A 21,114-nucleotide genomic window follows, 5' to 3' on the forward strand; every position below is an offset into this window, starting at 1 on the left:
GGGCAAACAGAGAAAGAAGAAAAAAGCACAAATAAATGCGTGTAAATGTGTATTTAGTACGCAGCAAAGTTAATTTCAGCTTCACTGTTTTACTGTGTACATTCCTCTGTTTCTGCTCTTTGTTGCATATATTTTTACTGATTGCTATATTTTCTCTTTTCAACGTTAGATCTAGTTTTGTATGTTATACTTAGTTTTCTTTTTACTTAAGTATTAGGCTTGTTAACCCGGACCTGAGTCCAAATTTCGTTCCTTAACATGTAAATGTGAGCTGGTCCACACCACTGTGATGGGTCTGAGACCCACTACAGACAGATGGTCCACAAACTGACTCAGTGGTGCTCCAGGAACCACCTTATCTTGAACACCAGCAAGATAGGAGATCCAGGAAGACTGGGGGAGGCGGAGGAGCATGTAAACAGCATAAAGTTCCTGAACATTCACATTTCTCTGACCTCTCCTGGACTGTGAACACCTCCCATCTGGTAAAGCAGGACCAACAGTGGCTCTTCTTTCTCAGGAAGCTGATCCAACTGGACTCTCTACTCAGCTGCTCAAAAACTGAAAGCATCCTGTGCCTTAGTGTGACAGTGTGGTACAGGAGCTCCACAGGAGACAAAGGACTTAGCACGGGTCGTAAGGACAGCACAGGGGATTGTGGGATGTTGTCTACTGGATCTGGAAGAGGTTTATGCGGCACGAGTCCAGAAAAGAGCCAGACACATTGCTACATACCACACCCACCCAGGCAACGCACTGTTTGTCCCACTTCCTTAAGGAAAACGATTCAGGAACATCACATCAAAAACAACTGAACTCAGAGTTTCTTTCCTAAAATAGTGAAGGCTGTCATCCCCCTGCAGGCAGACACAAAAAAATCCCTGCTGACAACCAGCCCATCTCAGACTGTTTCAGCACAAGCTGCACTTCATGTAAATACCAGATACTACATGCCACATTCCATGTTCTCTTTTTCTAGAAGTGTTTTTACATTTTCTAAATGTCTATAACCTACATTTGTATCTTTTGAGCCGAATCTCAGCTAAATTTCACTATGGTGACATAATGACAATAAAGAGTCTTGAATCCTTGTAATTATATATAAATAATAATTTAGCATGAAAGAAAATACATTTTTAATTTGCTCCACTAGATGGCAGCAATGCAACACTGACGTCGCCCTGTGAAGAGCATCAGGGTTAGTCGATGTGGAGCCGATCTTCTTACCAGGAGGCCAATTATTATGTAAATGCTCTACAACATATTCCAGAAACGTGTTAAAAAAAAAAAAAAAAAACTTCTAAAAGCAGAAATAAACATCAGAGTTTTTTATCCTGAATCTGAAGCTAAACCCGAACAATTTAGCTTTTGATAAATCTTTGTACAGGATTGCTCGTTTCAACTGTCCTGATAATCCCTCTTTCATCTCCTTAAATATCACCATTCCCATAGCAACTTCACTGGTTACCATACCAACATTTCCTTCATCCTGCTCCTTTCTTCTGCCCATAAATCCTCATTTATTTGCACTAATTGGAACAAAACGTTCCAGACAGCCATCTGTTGTTGCTGTGAACGCTTCTGTTTGTGAATGAAGTCCCCAACATCTTCTCAGACGCTCATCACAGATTCATTCACTGTATGGACTTCTTCTTCTCCTCCTTCTACGGCTCTACCTGCCAAACAACCACAAACCCCTCAGAGGATCACGCTCTGATTGGTCGGATCATTAATTGCCTAGCAACCAGGCAGGAGAGCAGGTGTTTGTAATTACCTGGTGTTCCTGTTCATGTTAGTGAGGGGACACAGGATGCTGAATTTAACACTAAAATCTGTTTTTCTACCTCTTTACCTATTTTGTAACATATAGAAAATATGTATTAGAATAGAATAATTATATTTTTTTATTACACATTTATTTCTTTAATTATTTTTCTTTCATTTATTGATGGCATACTTTTTTATATTTTTGTGTATTTTAATTTTCTATTTTCCTTAAATTGAAAAAAGTAATATCACAACAGATCAATTTTTAAAAAACAATTTGACATTTATTTAATTATTTTATTTATTCTTATTATTGTAGCATGCCATACAAGTATGGCATGCTACAGCTCAATAATTGCAAAAATGAAACAGTTAAATGTTTATTTGCTGCTGGAACATTGTTGCAGTCAACTGGATTGAAATACATTCACCGGCCACTTTATTAGGTATACCTTGCTAGTACCGGGTTGGACTCCCTTTTACCTTCAGAACTGCCTTAATCCTTCGTGGCATAGATTTAACAAGGTACTGGACACATTCCTCAGAGAGTTTGGTCCATATTGACATGATAGCATCACACAGATGCTGCAGATTGGTCGGCTGCATCCATGTTGTGAATCTCCCATTTCACCACATCCCAAAGGTGCTCTATTGGACTGAGATCTGAGATCTGGTGACTGTGGAGGTCATTTGAGTCCAGTGAACTCATTGTCATGTTCAAGAAACCAGTTTGAGATGATTTGTGCTTTATGACATGGCACGTTATCCTGCTGGAAGTAACCATCAGAAGATGGGTACACTGTGGTCATAAAGGGATGGACCTGGTCAGCAACAATACTGACCAGGTGTAGGCTGTGGCGTTGACACGATGCTCAGTTGGTACTAAGGGGCCCAAAGTGTGCCAAGAAAATATCCCCCACACCATTACACCACCACCACCAGCCTGAACCGTTGATACAAGGCAGGATGGATCCATGCTTTCATGTTGTTGACGACAAATTCTGACCCTAACATCTGAATGTTGCGGCAGAAATAGAGACTCATCAGACCAGGCAACGTTTTTCTAATCTTCTATTGTCCAATTTTGGTGAACCTGTGTGACTTGTAGCCTCAGTTTCCTGTTCTTAGCTGACAGGAGTGGCACCCGGTGTGGTCTTCTGCTGCTGTAGCCCATCCACCTCAAGGTTTGACATGTTGTGTGTTCAGAGATGCTCTTCTGCATGCCTTGGTTGTAACGAGGGGTTATTTGAGTTACTGTTGCCTTTCTATCAGCTGGAACCAGTCTGGCCATTCACCTCTGACCTCTGGCATCAACAAGGCATTTGTGCCCACAGAACTGGATCACTGGATATTTTCTCATTTTCTCTGTAAACCCAAGAGATGGCAGTGAGTGAAAATCCCAGTAGATCAGCAGTTTCTGAAATATTCAGACCAGCCTGTCTGGCACCAACAACCATGCTATGTTCAAAGTCACTTAAATCACCTTTCTTCCCCGTTCTGATGCTCGGTTTGAACTGCAGCAGATCATCTTGATCATGTCTTCATGCCTAAATGCATTGAGTTGCTGCCATGTGATTGGCTGATTAGAAATTTGCGTTAATGAGCAGTTGGACAGGTGTACCTAATAAAGTGGACGGTGAGTGTATGTCATCATTTTAGGTGCAACAGAAACATTTTTCTGATCAGTTTCCTTTTTGTGACCTTGTATGCATATCTGTCTTTATTCTCTGAGACTTCACACCCAGAAACAGTAAACTAAAAGTTGTTTTTTACAGCGATGAACCATGAGTTAGCTTCGGAGTTGACGAGCTTTTATAGAAGAGAAACAAAACTCAGATTTTTCAGTTTTAAATCTGCTAACAATCAGACTATTTCAGTCATCAGACAGAACCGGTGAATCGTTGTTTATCGTCATACTTTGAAATGCAATATATGAGCTTAAACATACTGGTCACCCCCTGCAATAAGCAGCAGGACTGGGAACGCCGTCTCACTGACTGAGACACTCACACAGGCATGTGGGTTTAGGAGCATCCCATTTGCCAAGCTTGGTGCAATGGCTGATGTTTCTTCCTTCCAGGATGAAGCCGGCGTTGCAGCTGTAATGAAGAACCGTCCCTTCTACTGGGGGCCCGGGAGGCCTCGCCGTCACTCTGCCGTTCTCCAGGGACGTCCACACCCTCGGGCACAGCAGCACTGAGAAGATGAAGGAAAAGACATTTGTTGAAAGGTAAATGTAGGACTTTACAGAATGTTGTTTCTGAATCCTTTCTCAGAAGTGAAAGCTGCTTAGGAGGAAGAAAGGGTTAACTGGTTGCTTAAGAGAACCACGTAGAGCCAGTACTCAGAGAATAAACCTGTGTAATGACGAAACAAGATGTTTCATCTTTCATACTTATTCTGGCCCAGTAGATCGGCATCTGGTTTTCCATGATGAAGGTTTGCTGGTTTGTTGTGGAGGAGAGATGCTGAGGGAGCAGGAAGGCTGGTGGATACGGTGTGCTTAGCAACAGAGGCTGGGCAGCAGAGATGGTTATCTGGGTCTGGCTCACAACAGACCTCCAGGAAACAACTACTCCAACGGTTGGACCTGCTAATGTTCGATCTTGACTGTCTCCATAGCAACAACTGTGACTACAGCTGGATGTACTAGTGGTCCAATGGCTAACATCCTTCTATCCAGATATCTTTTTTGAAAACCTAAATCCTTATGCTGTTGTCCATATCTGAGCTAGTCCCACCATCTGTCCAGTACACTGATTGGTTACCATGGAGACCTAATATGGACTGTGGAAGGGACAGTCCTAACTAAAGAAGTCCTCTTGCTGCTGTGACGGGCAGCTGCTCTCCTCCCAGGTGCTGTCTGATCTTCTACATCTGAACAGAGAACTTCCACAGTAAATCACTTGTTTCTCCAGGATCTCTGCAGTCGACACATGGCAGGCTGCAGGTAAAAGCTGAATAGAAATAAGCAAACAGGGAAAATCCTTCCCTAATGCCAGTTTAGGCAAAGTCCACCTGCAGGATTTGAGCAGCTTTGCCTCCCTGAAAGTATGCATATTTTCAGGTTTGGGAGTGTTATACTTCTGTCAGCTTTTATAAAAGGGATTTAAGCTGAAACGCAAAAACTAAATGTGGAAGAAGATAACAGGAGTAAGAAATAAATTAGTATGAGCACCATTCCTTTGGTCTGACTACCTGACAGAAATGCAGCTGAGCCCTTGGAAATAATTCAGTTTAGCTGTCGGGTTTTCTGAATCTTCCTTTCTGCGTGTCAGCTCACGCTGCAGCCGGTGCTCTTACATAAGCCAGAGAAAACAAAAATCCTGTTTCACAAATGTGCTCTCAGGAGAGCCAAAATGCCTGTTGAAAACTGGAAGAACCAGAATCGAGAGAGAACTGCAATTTATGGTCATAATCTCAGGCTTTCAGAAGATTGTTCTGAGTTTCACTCGTTTCTGAAAGCCTGAAGAAGCAATGATGGAAACCAGTTTGCAGCATTGCACAGTACTGCACACCACAGGAGACTAAATGACTTATCCTGTACAGTATACTGGACATTTAGAACTGTGTTGGAAACTGTATTGACTGCACAGTCAATCAGCAAAACTCTAAATATACAGCTACTAAAATGACTTTTCACATGTTATTCAGCCTTTAATGATTGGTTAGTTTCATGTTTCCATTTCCATGAATCATCTTCATCCTGTCCAGAACCTCAGCAGGAACTCCTACAGCACAGCAAGCTTTGTTTTGTTTCCTTAACCGTTGCTGAGTTTGAAACCCAACACTTCCCGCAGGATTTTCACAGTAAAGGTGTTGCAAGCTTCCCTTTATAGGTGCGTGAAGAATGTGAGCAGGACTGCACAAGAAGGAAGCATGAGAAAAACCAGATTACTGCTGAAAGGAAAATGTTCCTGTTCTTACATAATACACAGCTCTAAAACTGATTACATCTTCAGGAAGGGAGATTCTAACCCAGACGGTGTGAAATATTCATTTAATTTCCTTGTTTTAACATGATCAGCAGTGTTTCAACCAGCTGAACGTCAGACGTCTGGCATGCTTTGGTCAGATTGAAAAATTACAGCATTAGGCGACCATACAGCCTTCATTTTGAAGTTTTCACTTTGGAAACAATAATAGACCACATAAGGAAACAACTTTACTCCACAGTGAGAAAGGGTTTGGATGGAAAGGTAACAGAAACAAGTTTGCAGAGTGATGTAGGAGGAATCTGAGCTGGTTGGTAGATGCTCCATGAAATCCTGACTTTACTGTGAGTTTTTCCTCTTTATGTTACCGAAGGCAAACATCAACAATTGTTGTTTCATGTAAAAAATAAGAAAATCTATTTTTTGCTGTGTTTTTAACTAGTTGTTTGCTGGCAAATATAAAATATTAGGAATTTTAAGCATCAAATTAAGACCACGAACATAGAAAAGAAGATTAGTAGAACTAATTTGAATTAAAAGAATTAATAGAACATTTATTTGCTTTTTTCTTTTTAAAGTTCATTTGCTGATATTTCTTTTTTAGCAGAAAAGTAAAACATGTGAGGTAGAATTGATACTTTTTTAATCCAACCTAACTACAATCATTATTTTAAATATGTAAGAAAACAGCTAAATGGGAACTAGAACCTTCATCTGAGCTGCTTAGAGGATTAAGGAAGTCTCAGAATACTGTTCAGCTCTGTGGTTTCACTCTCGGTGCTCCAATCCGGCAGATCAGCCAACAATCTTCAGCTATTTTTGACTAATTATCTGTGGAAGCTCGCTGTACCGAACCTGCTTTGCTTCAAACAGAGTCCAAAACAGGGTTCTGGTGGTGCCAGGTCGTTCCCTGGAGGAAGTGAGCTAAAGCTGCCGGAAATATTCACCAGGTGGACACAGAAGTGAAACGTCACGTTTGCGTAAATAAGTTGACTTCACTTCACTCGCAGCTCTGTGAATCTGTGGAGCTCCGTTTCGCGCTGGACTGAATCAAGACAGAAAGCTGATATTTAAGAGGTTTAAAAGTAAATCCAGATCAATAAACACAAGATGATTAACCATTAGCCAGACAGCATCATGGGGAAAAAATGACAGCATTATCTCTCTAATGTTTAGTATTGTTATGTTTTAAACTGTGACTAAATATATCTCTTTGCTTTTTTTATCATTCCTGAAGCAATGAAAAGCTGAGGAACGTCTCATTTTACTTCCCTTCAGCTCCTATGAGCTGAACATATTAAATTCTGGTCTGCCCTTTGGTGACCGGCGACTGGTTATTGGGATAAAATACGTTTGGAAATCCATTAGTGTGGAAGTGACGCCTGACTGACGCAGGAAACAGAATGAGGGCGGCTTCATATTCTGCCTGATGGAGGATAAAGAATATCACAGCAGCTAATCAGCTGTCTCCATCAGAAGATGGTGGAGACCAGAAACAGACTTAAAGCTCTGTTAGAACGTCTGTCATGATTTTACTGAAGCTTTTCATGAAATCTTTTCTGTAATCTTCATTTTTACTTAGTCCCTTTTCACCACCATTATGAACCTTTCCTCCCATTTTACTTTTGGTCACTCAAACTGGGAAGTGTTGGTTTGCACTAAAACACATTAAGGTCAGATAACAGTCAGGCAGTTGGTCTTTGCACAGAGACCGTTTGGCACCATCGTAGTGTAGTTTGTGTTTATGGCAGCAGTTATTGCACATCACCCTCTACTTATTGGCATACCTGGTCCAAACATGTAAAAATCTTTAAAATGCTATTTAAATTGCAGTAATGGAACCTCTTGCTGAAAATGTTAAAAAATCCAACCTTCAATCAGTTATTTAATCATTTATTCAATGAAAAAAATCCACATTCAGAAATAACTTTTTTACAAAATCCCAGGTGTTAAACTTTTAGGCCTGAAGCCTTGATAATATACTCTGATCTGTTATTGAATAAATATAATTAGAATCTATAACATATTATATTAAAATCTCTCTGAAGGATAAATTATTTCATCCTTTAAAACAATCAAAGATTATATTTAATAAAATTCAAACTTATGTCTACTCTTTAATTATCTACTGAAAACCTTTTCCTGGTTCTGGTTCTTTTTGTGTCTTTTGATTGAATCTGGGATCAACGCACGTCAGCAGCATCAGATGCACATAAAACAACACACCCCTATTATTTCCTGTAGAACAGCCCACAACGGATGCATCTGGTTCTGTTCTGTCTTGGTGCACTTCAGTGTGGCGCATCTAATGTGTGGCTCAGCTCCCAACTGACACAGCTTTATGGTTGGGAGTCGTCAGGAGGGCTGAACAGCCAATCAGATACATACCCTCAAGAAAACATGCAAGCCATGATTTTTTTTTAAATCACATTATTTACAGAAAGACCGAGAATCCAAACAAGGAGAAAAAAACTATAACCTAATGGAAGCCGGTTTCACATTCAAGGTTTTACTTATGTTATCATTCTAAAGAGATGGTTTAAACTAGACATTCATTAGTATTTAAAATAAACTAATCATAAACAACTCTGTCTTAGCCCTTTTCCACCAACATGGTTTGAGTGCTTAACTGGACCTGGTGCTACAGCCAGTTATTAACTAGTTCTTGAAAAACATCAGTTCATCAGAGTGTCTAGGACCTTTAAGTTCATAATCCTTGACTTCCTGTTTCTTTGGGGTATAAATATGAGGCCATACAGATGGTAATTTTCTCTTCATTGTGGGAAAGACAAGCATATGAGTGTTGATCTTCATTAGTCAGAAAATAGCTACATGACAATAGTTTCTGACCTAGCTGTTTTCATATGTACAGTCAGAGGAATAATTCAAGCGTTTAAAACAGCTGGAACTGAAGCAAACGAGAATTAACAAGGACCAGCATTTATCTAACCACCTCACAAACTGAGGAGATGAAGAAAGATCTCCAAAGCTCACCGTTAGAGAACTGCAGCAAAATATGGCCTGTTGAGGTCACCAAGGGTCCCTAACAACCATTAGATGCTATCTTCAGGCCAACTGCTAATGTGGTGTCATCCCAAGAAAAACCTTTTCGTCCGACCATCACAAACACAAACGTGGAGTTTGCTCATCTTTCTGGAGCTTTAACCAAACTGGGAACTTTGGTCAGATGAGGCCCTGAACTTTAAGCAACAAGCAATCCAGGTTGGTCTGCTGTGAAATAAGAGACATGAATTTGAGGGGAGGCATCACTGTTAGGTATGGTGGAGGATCTGTGATACTGTGGGTCCGTTTCTCCTCCAAAGAGTATGGGAACCTTGTTAGAATTCATGGCGTCATTAACTCTTAGAAATACCACGACACATGAAATAAAAATTTTGTGGCTTCAGCTAAACAATTGAAATTGAGGCGACCTTGTGGTTTTCAGCAGGAAAATGACCCAAACCAACAACCAAGCAACATAGAAATGCTCCATGAGCCACAAACATCATCCTTCTTCCATGACTCCATGAATCCTCGAGGTAAATTAGAGGGCGGATGGGTAGGACCAAGAGCCCTGGAACATGTAGAAATATTGTGCAAAGATCAATGGTCAACGGTCCAACCTTGTGAAACGTTAGAGGAGACGACCCAGTGCTGTAGGAGACTGTAGAAAATACTGCTAATAATTAAAGGTTGGATCTTTTAAGATTTTTCAGAGTAACATTATGCTCCTGTAAACCTATTTGGATTATTTTTACCCATCTTCATGGGGGTCCCAGTAAGTCTGAAGGGGGATTAGACATTACACAGAAACAAAGGACTCACAGCATCTGCTGGGCTGCGTCATGTCCGTCCACGTGCCGTTGGGTAAACACTTCCTGACCTTTGGACCCACAATCACCCGGTTTCCTCTGCAGATGTACTCGATCTCGTAATCCACAGGCAGGATCTGCACACTGCGGATCTGAGAAGGAAACACAGTGTCGGCTGTCAGAGATCTTATCTTGTACCTGGGTTTTCAGATTTAGTTAAGGCCCAAATAAGATTTCAGAAATATACAAGGCCTTCAGGTATTCTGTGTTTTACCTGCTGGCTTATAAACAGGTTTAAAGCTGAAACTGGGTAAATCTGCTCAGTAGTTTGAGTTATTCTGAGTTTTTTAGATAGAGTGATACTTTAATCACCTTCCCTATCAAAATTACATTCAGATTTTGGCTACATGGAAAGAAAAGAGGTGCATTTATTTCACAAATTCAATGTATTTTCAAATGTGTTAAACAATCTGTGTTTACAAATATGCAGAGAATAATTCAGCAATATCCTGGATCTTCTGCCTGCCAGATAAAGGATCACATCATCATAGCAGTGAGATCAAATGGTGTCTCAGCTTCACATTCAGACACTGAGCTTTGCCTAAAGCCGGCCACTGTGGTTGCTTTGGGTCTGTTCAGGTTCTAATCGTTAACTGTCTGAGACCGGAAACAGAATCAGAATCTGATTTCTCTGTGTTACTTTTTGTTTTGCAGATGGACACAGTCTGTCTTTCAGAAGACAGCTGCTAGCTGTCAATCCAGCTCCAGATCCTCACATACAGCAGCTGTGAAGCAGAACATACTATTAATTTTAACAGATACGTTCTGCTGAAGTAGCTTCTTCTCTTTCTGATGTGCTTCAGCTCTGCAGCTTTTGCATCCCTGCAGCTGACAGCAGTCAGAGTTATCTCTGTTTGAAGAGTCCAGATTTCTCATGAAGGAGTTCAACTAACTGCTACTCAGAGCAGAAACTGCTTAGGAGAGAATTTCTGGACGAAACTCAAAACTTTACAAGATATTTAAACAAATCCTTTGTGAAGTATTTTTAAACCCCACCATTTAATGTACATTTCCATCGTTTTAACAACCAGACAACATCTTTACTGAGCTAACTGCTCTCAGTCTGCTAAAATATCCTGCTGATTATCCTCAGAGTCCATCAGGACTCTCTAACCAACAGTTCTTCCACTGATCTGCTTCAAACTTCTCATCTACACAGGAAAATGAATGTTGTCTTCACTTTTATTAAATTCCTTAATTTATTTTGTCATTTCAATACAGTCATTTCAACGGCTCAGGTGAAAGAGTCCATCTGAAATCATTTTCATCTTGTTTAGCAACGGTTACCTCCAAGGAAAAGCTGCAACCAACACTCTCCAGCATCAAAATGGCTTCGCATGCAGGAGACTGCTGCTAAGAGCATGGCTTTCTGGATCATCTAGAACTTCAAGCTGAGAGGTTCAGCTGCACTAAATTTGGTTTCAGGTAGACCGTCCAGCAAGCGCCAGGACCATCTCCTTCTGCTACACAGAGGCCACCAGTGCAGAGCTTCTTGAACACTGGCAGCAGGGTGGTGAAAGGGTATCCATATGGTGCATGAGGTCAAGACTTGGAGACAAAAGAAACAGCAAAGAAGCTGCTTCAGTGCAGGAAAACCACCAAGAATTGAAAGGAAAATCCCCAGGAAGCAGAGGATGAACAGCTGTTATTGCCTCTGATATTCATCCTTCTGATTGTTTGGGATATGTGGAGAAGAAAAGGTAAGATCCACTATAAAACCGGTGTTAAGCCAACGGTGAATGTTCCTGATCAGATCTGGTTCTTCTTCTCTGAATTCTGGCGAGAGTGAAAACAAAACAGTCTGGTGATGATCTATGGATCTTCCAGCATAATGGAGCACCGAGTCACACTGTGCTTATGGTTCGCATTAGGTACTTAATAAAAAGCAACGCAGCATTAGAGCCTTTCTGGGCATTTATTCTGAGGCAATAACTCCAAATACAGAATCCAGAAAAACATCAAAAAAGGGATCAAATCTTTAAAGTTTTATATCTTCTCAGAAAACAAGACCATCATAAAGGCTGCAGAAACCTTTCAAATGTTTCACATTCACATGAATTCCTCTCAAAACATGTTTTTCTTCCTTAACATCCAGATGGATCCTCTCAGGATTCAGTTCACTTCGAAGATAACCTGAGCTGCACTGGGTCAGCTCGTCATCTGTGGTACCAGTCCAGGCCAAGTTTAAACTGAAGCATCTGGATTTATTGATCAGCAGCTGTTCCTGAGACTCACCGGCCAAAACAACCCGCTCTGACGGGAATCAGCTCATATATGTTGACACAAGACTATTAATGAATCAGACTCCTTCTGTCCTCGCTGTGGAGGCAGACAGCATCCAGAAAAACTGACAAATGAAATTATTATTTAATAAAATGATTATGATTAACATGAACCATTGAATCCTTAATAGAAAAGATGTCTGAATAAAGTAAAGGAAAACCAATAAAATAAATAATAGACAATAATAATTTTGAGTTGGTATACCAACCATTAAAGAGCAAATAGCAACATTTACTAAAACAACTAAGTGGTTTATGAGGATCAGACTTGGTCTCCATCAGGGAGGTACGCTTACTTTGTGAGGAGCTGGAGGAACCTGGCAGCTGCTGCTTACAGGAGAAGGTTCTGTAAGCTTCATTCATTTAAACGGTCAATTTGTTTACTGTTTACAGCAAGTATTTTTATAGTCAATGACATTTAGGGACTTTAAGTATAGTTGAATTAGGGTTTATTATTAGGGCAACACCTTGTGCCTTTTGGTTCCCACCTCGCCCTGTTTTAAAGGGGGAGCAGTTCAGGTGTGAGAGAGACTGAGAGAAGCTCCATGTGTCGTGGTTCTGTGTGTGCTGTCCTGCCGTTCGGATACAATAAAGAAGTTTACTGAAGTACAACAGTACTCCGTCTTTCCAAGCAACCCAGGAGACTGGAGAAGCTACCAAGCAACAGTTAAGGGTTACAGTACAGTAAGATCTGAACTCCTCAAATCTCAACCCCACTGAGTTCCTAAAAAGCAAGTGGAGAAACAGAACCCAACAAACCGAGATCAACTGCAAGCACCAAAACGACCAAAATGGGTCGCAATCAGTCAGGATTAGGATATGAAGCACAGAGAACTACAGAGGTTAGGGAGAAGAAGGATCAACACAGATATATCTCATATGTTTCATTAAATATCTTAAAACAGAACATCTGAGTCATCGCAGGAGCTGTAGGTTCTGATAGTGCAGAGTTGTAGAAGGATAATCCAGTATCCAGTAAATAATCAGACATGACTTCATGGCCAGCATAACTGATGTCTCATTTCTTCTTAAAGGAGCCAGAAGAGCTAAGTATGTCCAAACTGAGAGATCCTGATTTGGGTTCAGCAGCTCTAAAGTTTCCTTTCTCTAATAAACACAGTTTTCCGTTGTTCATTTCATTGAACAGCTGCAGCTTGCCAGGTCTCCCAGGATGTCTCCAGTTTGTTAGTGTTATCACATTACCCACTGATGAGCTGAAATATCCTGCTACATGGCGCAGTAATCACCAGATAATTCGGATCAAACAGTAACCGACGTTGTTCTGTACCTGTTCTTGTGTCAGGCCTCTGTAGCGGATCCCTCCATCCCTCGGAGGCCGGATAATGGCACAGCCTGCACATCAAGACAGGAAGATGAAGGACAGCAAGAGGACACGATAACAGCTCTGTCTTCAGGTAAAGTAGATACATCACAGTAGCATGAGATGTTATCGTTTAAGCCAAAGCATGCCTCGCTGCACAAATTACAGCCTTTCATTCAGGTCACTTAGGAATCTCTGCGGAGCTCCCGCTGTCCGTCATTACAAACGCACAGAAAGACTCCCTGCACACACTCCATCACAAACACACTCCAATTACCTCCCGTCGATGAATTATGTATGGGCACAACGAGCGATGGAAGAGAGCTGAGGATAATCAGAAACAATATCTGCGCCATTTCTGGATCTGGAAGACACAGAGAAATAGTTGAAAAATAGGGAAGGGTGCAGGATGGAGGGAGCAAAGGGGGAAGAAAAGGGAAGACAAATAGGACATTTTCTCAGATAGGCTTATGTGAGAATGCTGCTCTCTGCATTCCCACATACAGTGGCTTTTTATTTCTATGCATCAATTTTTGGCTTTGAAATTAATTTTCCAATTTGCCACAAACTGCATTCCTGCATTTCCTGGTATAGTGGTCCACATTTCCCAATTCAAGGTAACTTCAGGTAAGCGTTGTGTTCAAGAGTTGATTGGCTGATGCAAATATTTTTGCAAACTGACTTCCTTTGAAAAACACAGTTTATACATAAGGAAAACTTCAAAATAAGAGACAAGCAAGGCTCCAGTGACCAACCATCAGTTTCAAATTTTGTGTTATTTTATGACATATTAGCTCTGGAGCATCTCAGAAAAGTAGAAACAACTAGATACGTTTATATGAAGCTCATTTCTTGTTTTTCTGTAGATAAACGTGTGTAAAATCCCAGGAGATCTTAAAGGGAAAGTCTAGATAATTCAGTTGTGACCCTCTTCCAGTTAAGGTCAAATAAATAACGACCCGGCAGTTTTAGCAGTGTATCCGAATGTTGGACGGTGCTGAAGTTTTATTTTAAGTTTAGGATGACTAGAGAAAAATGTTGTCCAGTTATCTAGTGGTTTTATGTTGTTTTTATTATGCTTTTAACTAACAAGGTTTAGGTACATAAAGTGCTGTAATGACGGGTCGAATGAGGTTCCAACATTGAGCCACTGTGACATTTATAAGCCCCGCCTACTGGGCTGTTCTCCAATATCTTCTGTCTACTGACTGTCAGGTGCTCCAGTACCTGCCTGATGACACTCCACTAAAGAACCTCCCCCTGTGCCTCTGGGTCCTGTTCTAGAGGCTCCAGCTCCTTGGAGCTCCAATCCTTCCTGTTTCCATTGCTGCTCTGTGTTTATCAGAACATATTCAGTTACATTCTTACAGGTTTCGGATTTCTATTCAATATTTCTAGGCTTATTATTTGAAAATAGTGTATTTAAAAAAAAAAAAGAAAAGTGTATTATGTCGAAGCTCTCGATTTACCGGTCGGTCTACGTTCCTACCCTCACCTATGGCCATGAACTTTGGGTCATGACCGAAAGAACGAGATCACGGATACAAGCGGCTGAAATGAGTTTCCTCCGTAGGGTGGCCGGGCACTCCCTTAGAGATAGGGTGAGGAGCTCGGCCATCCGGGAGGAGCTCGGAGTAGAGCTGCTGCTCCTCCACATCGAGAGGAGCCAGTTGAGGTGGCTCGGGCATCTATACCGGATGCCTCCTGGACGCTTTCCTCGGGAGGTGTTCCAGGCACGTCCCACCGGGAGGAGGCCCAGGACACGCTGGAGGGACTATGTCTCTCGGCTGGCCTGGGAACACCTTGGGCTCCCACTGGAGGAGCTGGAGGAGGTGTATTTTGTATTAGTGTATTTTGTCTTGCTTGTGTCCAACCACTCAGAAAGTAGTTTACATGAAATGTATATCTTTCTAAAAATGGACCTGCTGGAATTCAAGTTAGCATTGATAACTTTATGAGGAACTGATCCCCATTTAGCTGAGTGGATTCCAGAACAAAGTATGGATCATGCTCATTAGTGTTAGAGTTGACCCTCAGTTCGTCGTTATCTTTAGACAACATGTGGAAAATCATACTCTGCTGTACATTTCTAGGTCTCTTGTGCCTCCTCATAAAGTGCTGCATCATCATCTCTGACAGGTTGTTGGTCACAGCTTCTGTCACTGACTAAAAGCAGACGCCAACACTAAAAGGTTCAAGGAGACTGTCAGTGGAAGAAACTGTTAGAAGAAAGATGATGCTGTGTCCACAGATGGAAGTCCTAAGGAAGCTGCTAAAGCTGCAGAACATTGGAGAAACCATATTTATTTCCCACTGCTCTCCAAAACGTATGTTCAAAGGCCATTTGTTTCTTGGTTTTGTAGTATGGTTTAGATGTAACACTCGGTGAGCAAATATTAGCTTTGTTTCTTGAGTTTTTGTTCAGTCTGACTCAATAAACTCTTTTTTATCTTGTTTTTAGAAATATTCTACAAAATTTTAATTGACATTGATGGTAGAAATGTGGAAAGTTTCTTTAAATGAAGTTTGAATTTATGGTTAAATCTTTGACCTTTGACTCATTCAGAGTAAAAAGGTTTCTAAACGAATGACTGAACCTGTATTTTATCTAAACACATAAACAATGTTTTCTGGCCTGAATTAAGTTGGATTTCTCTAGTAGTTTCAGAACTAGTTTTGGCATACCACAGGGTTTGGTACTGAGATTCACTATTTTTCAAAATGTTATATTTTCTTATAGTTAGTAAGAAACATGACAACTTTTACCATATAGGAGCAACCTGATCCAGTAACCATGGCTGCAGATCGCGGGATGGTGAGGGGTCGGATAGTGGGCGTGGTCAGACATCTGACTCCACCCTCAAACCATTTTGATTTTGTTTAAGTTGGACGTTCAGACGTTCTCTCTGTGGTTTACTACCCGCAGTGATAGCTTTCCATGCCTTGTGCTGCCACAGAGATGGAGGGCAGTGAGGCTCCTGAATGCATTGGACCGCTGGGCGACCATCAACATCCAGTTGGTCGAAATACGTAAACAAAAATCCTCCCCCAAAAAAATCAAGAGCTTCCAGGTGACCCAGACTCTGAGAATTAGCGTTAAACTGTGTCTCTACACTAGACAGAACAGATTTCATGGTATTTTCATTTATCTCCTGTTTTATGTTAGTATTTTGATTGAAAATTATGAAGTTCACTTCAAAACAGTGCTGAATTGTGTGACTATACTGCACTAATGAGACTCCCCGATTTCTACTCATTTTTATTTTTTCCATTTTCATATTATTATTTTTATGAAAAAAATATTTAATCACATTTCCAACTGGTTTCAATGTGGCTAAATTAAAATAATAAACTAGAGCGTCTCTTCGATGCTGACCATTTTTCTACATAATCATTTCATCCCTTTGCAGTTTTACTCATGGAGCTGCCATCTGTGGGATGTTTTCTACCAGTCATGTTAATTTATAGACACCCTAGAAACGTTTGTAACAACTCTGACAATGGATGAGTTAAAATAACTTTTTTTTTGTTCTTATTTTCTGTCTGCTGCTGAAAGGTGCTTATATTACTTTAACAAAAGATTTTTCTTCTGGAGAAGGTAACTCAGAGGGTGATAATCACATATATCAGATGTCTTAAAAGTTGATTGGGAGACCAGGGATTAGTGCCCCAAATAAACAGGGCATAAAACTACGTTTTTTATAAAATAAATAATGACATTAAACCACTGGTTACATTAATTCTTCAATGAGATTTGAGCAGTTCCATTATTATTTAACACCATATCCATCAACTATTGTGTTTATTTTAACCCTACATGGAGGAAGGGCGGAGACGGTTTATTTTCTGTAAGTAAACATATGCAGAATGTGTGATATTACTGATATGAGCGTGAAATGATGTGAGCTATCAAGGATGACACCCAACCTCTTGACCCGAGGGGAGGGGGAAACAGAGGAGCTGTCGATAGAAACAGAAAAACTGGACAGTGTAGATTTTGATACCAATGAGGAAGATATCAGTTTTATCACTGTTTAACTGCAGGAAATTTGACCTGAACCAATAATTTATTTCAGATAAGCAGGTGAGGTAGGAGGAAGAAGGGAGTGCAAAATTAGGTTAGAAGGAAAAGTAGAGATGGGTGTTTTCTACAAAGCAATGGAAGTGGATGTTGAATTAGTGAAATATATTGCCAAGTGGAAGGAAAATAAATGATGAAAAGAAGAGGCCCCTAGACTCAGCCCTGGGGCACACCTGATGTAGCAGGAGAGGCGTGGCATCTGAAGGAGTGGAGCTCGTTGAACCGAGTGCAGCCTGAGATACAACTAAACCTCTTTAGTGGGCTGTGGATAATGCCAATTGAAGACAGTCTATTGAGGAAGACTGTGTGAGACTTTGTATCACAGGCAGCGTACAGATCAAGGAAGATGACAATGTTGAGTAAACCAGAGTCAGCAGCCTAAGGAGGTCGTTGGTGATTCTTAAGAGGGCAACTTCTGTGCTGTGGCGAGGATAAAAACAAGGCTGGAATTGTTCATAGAGAGTGTTTTGTGTCAAATGTAGAAATAAATAGAAATAGGACGAAGGTTATTGTAGTCATTCGGATCTGAACCAGGTTTCTTAAGTATTGGGTGACAGATGGCTTTTTTAAGAGGATGGGAACAACTCCAGCAGTGAGTGAGGAGGGGATGATGGCAGAAATGAGAGGGAGCAGAAAGGAAAGGTACGATTGGACCAAAATTTTAAAGAGGGGATCAAGATGACATGTAGAGGTCTTGGAATAACAGATGAGGTTTAAAGGTTCTGACGCATCTAGAAGTTGAAAGCATGAAAAGGGCAGACAGTTATTAAAAACTTTAAAGGAGGAGACAACCGAGGAGTCAGAACCAAGGAGCTTATGAATCAGCTGAGTGTAGGGGGTTGAAGAAATAAACTTTATGAAATAACTTCATAACTGTAATGCTTTGCCTGAACCCGCACTACATCAATCCGTTTTGTTACAATATAAAGACATACAATTCTATTTAAACTATATTTACATCGTGTTTTAACCAAGGGTGGGATCAGAGGCAGCTTTGTGCATGCGTGATTCGTGCATGTGGACGCAGAGTGGAGTGGGACTCCTCTTTGCTCTGACTGCAGGCAGGGTTAGTGGTGCGATGTTCATGAACAATGCGATTCTTTTGAACGGCTGTTTGAGGTGAACCAGATCCTGAAGATTCAGTTCCCTTTAAAGAGCCATAAATCCCATCACTAGGTGGGGCTTGCTGCACATCGAGGCTACAGACTGGTTGTCATTGCTTGGGAAGTCAGAGGGGCTCATAGCAGCACTTGCTGCCTGATGAGGACAGTAACTGCAGAACAATTAGTGCTTTCACTCCTAGTCGCATAGTGGCATATCAGGGAGCAGGTCCCGGGCACGGCTGCGGACCACGGGATGAGAAGGGGTCAAATAGTGGGCAGAGTCGGCCGTTTAGATTGGATGGTCATCCTCCTTTCTTCAAAATGTCCAGTTTTACTCCCGAAGTGAAGCTTTTCATGGTGTCTGCTGTCACAGAGACGGTGGGCCGTGAGACTCCGTGTACTCGCTTCTGAACGCGTTCAGTCATTAATAATTGGTTTGCTAAGGGACCATTAACAAATTCCAGTCAGTCAAAGCACGTAAACAGCTTCCAGGTGACCCAAACACTGAGAAGAAATGCTGCGTTGTGTTACTACACCAGATTAATTTCATGGGATTTTCATAGATCTCCTATTTTATAATTATTATGAAATATGGAATTTTCTTCAACAGCTTCCAGCTCAGTTGAGTAACTTTACTGGACAATTGAAATACTGCAGGTTTACTCTACTTTTTAAAGATGTTAGGGTTTGAAAACTTTTGTATTGTTTATCACTCATGTCTGCTCTAAGTGCTTTTCCCTCCTACATGTCACAGAAAGTGATATGGGTCAGACAAGTGAGTTATGCTTTTATCAGCACCATCTAGGGACTGGTACCGAGTCCTCACTCCCTCTTTGTTTAAAATCAAGACACATGAACCCTAACCTTTCTGACCCCACACACACACACACACCCTGAATGTTTGTTGAACTGTGTGTGAACCAGCATGTATAAATAAAGAGAGAGGGGTGCTAATACTTTGTAGATTTGCACTGCAGAGTGTGACCTACCCTTGCTGCAAGTAAATCTGACTCTGTATCGTTCTTGCCTCTGAGTTGACTAATTAATACCTAACAAAAGACTATATTATTTATTTGCAAGGTATCCCTTCAGTGGAATGTGGATGTGTACAACTATGACAACTATTAAATATCTGTGTGAAATCAAAACACTCAGTTCTATTACAAGGACACGCAATAGGGAAGACACTTAAATAATCACCATTTCTTAATATTATTGAATAGAACAGTCATTAGAAACCACTCACCTGTATTTCACTGGGACAAACATTCATTTGAGTTTCTGGGTCGGATCCAGAATAATTCGCCAGTTCATAATTTCATAATTTAAACCAACAGTACGTATCCCCAGTTTGCCCCATCCTACTTCAAATTTGTACAAAATGGTTGTTCAGGAAACCAATTTCAATACCAGCAAAGAAGACCCAAGCAAATACCAACAGCAGTTTTCAAATGATGATCTTAATAAGAAAGGGACCAAGCTATACAAAGTCAATTAAATAAATGTAATACGTAATATGAAATCAGCCAAAACAGTTCAAAAAGTATCACGTCATGCCCTGATCTGAATATATCCGTGGAGAGATCAGTAACCAAATCATCTTGGTGTGAATGGGTAACAAAGCCGTTTCTAAGGCTTTGGGACTTCATCCACAGTGAGAGCCAATATACACAAATGGAGAAAATGACTCCAAGAGATCATCAGCAACTTGTCTACAAGGTCAGAGAAGAACCCAGAAGGCCTTGCATCAGTTAAGGTCAGAGTTCATGGTAAAACAATAAGAAAGAGACATGGGGCAAAAGTGGCTCCTATGAGAGAATTCCAAGGCCAGAACCACTACTGGCCCAAAAAGACCATAACAGCCAGCTTGTGATTGTGGATGAGCTCACACATCCTGTTTTACCACCCACCAGTTTCAGATTAATTTTCTTAAAGGTTTTATTCCTAAATATGATTACTAAATATGATAATCGTTTATTCTGTGGGGATTGTAACATTACTGTTCTACTGGGTTATTGGCCTCTGAGTTTTTAAGGATTTTGGTAGCATTTAATATGACACAATCAGTACCCAGACTAACCCATCACCTCTGACATACTCTGGACCTTGTTGTATCTCATGGACTGTCCATTTCACACTTTACTGTGTTTATCTATTGTGGGTTCTTTAATATTCAAGACTACACCTCCGTCTTCTTACCTCCCTGTTGGTTGGAGTAAGGGGGAGTCAGGTTTAGCCTAAACCGGCTCAGTTATGGTTGAGGTGCAAACACACCCTCCATTTCTGGTACCTGTATGACCCCTTCTCTTTTCCAATGGTTATAATCAGTCTGACAGAGAGAGGTATCCCAATCGTTGTGGTTATTAGTATAACAATGACCATCAGTGGCTCTAGATGGACAAACTGTCTACTTTTAAGGCTTAAAACTTTCCTTTTTGATAAAGCTTATAGTTAGAGTTGCTTAGGTTATCCTGAACTATCTCTGTAGTTATGCTGCTATAGGCTTAGGCTGCTGGAGGACATAATGACCACTTTCACCCTTTTTGCAACATTCTCATACTACTCTCCAGTTTTGCATTATTTGCTGTTATTTCAGCTTTTAACCTTGTTCTCTCTTTTCTCTTCCTAGAAACTACACCTGGCCTGACTCTGTGTCTACCTGTGACATTTTTCTGGAGAGGGGCATCGTCCGAGCTTCTGCTGGCAACAACTTAATGCTCACCTTCTACAGATGATCCACATGGCCCTGTCTT

At 40.9% G+C, this 21,114-nt stretch overlaps 1 protein-coding gene and 1 long non-coding RNA gene across 3 annotated transcripts in view; one reads left to right on the top strand and one right to left on the bottom strand.

Moving 5' to 3' along the window:
* Positions 1–13,414, top strand: part of LOC124866228 — a 43,644-nt gene extending 30,230 nt beyond the window's left edge. Inside the window, exons 1-3 of one of the 2 annotated variants that reach the window (XR_007037754.1) lie at positions 19–1,760; positions 3,848–3,997; positions 13,160–13,414. This is a non-coding gene — a long non-coding RNA (uncharacterized LOC124866228). Of the gene's footprint in view, positions 1–18; positions 1,761–3,847; positions 3,998–13,159 lie in introns of those variants that run through there. The other variant, XR_007037753.1, reaches the window with a different exon arrangement.
* gabbr1a (gamma-aminobutyric acid (GABA) B receptor, 1a) overlaps positions 1–21,114 on the bottom strand; it is a 135,957-nt gene that overhangs the window by 107,791 nt on the left and 7,052 nt on the right. Inside the window, exons 2-5 of the mRNA XM_047361922.1 lie at positions 13,455–13,541; positions 13,145–13,209; positions 9,528–9,666; positions 3,778–3,963 (exon numbers count right to left, since the gene is read on the bottom strand). Of these exons, the coding sequence (XP_047217878.1) occupies positions 3,778–3,963; positions 9,528–9,666; positions 13,145–13,209; positions 13,455–13,533 (469 nt within the window). The 5' untranslated portion in view covers positions 13,534–13,541. The remainder of the gene's footprint in view (positions 1–3,777; positions 3,964–9,527; positions 9,667–13,144; positions 13,210–13,454; positions 13,542–21,114) is intronic.

This window comes from Girardinichthys multiradiatus, chromosome 3 (genome assembly GCF_021462225.1).
Source record: "Girardinichthys multiradiatus isolate DD_20200921_A chromosome 3, DD_fGirMul_XY1, whole genome shotgun sequence".
NCBI lineage: Eukaryota > Metazoa > Chordata > Actinopteri > Cyprinodontiformes > Goodeidae > Girardinichthys > Girardinichthys multiradiatus.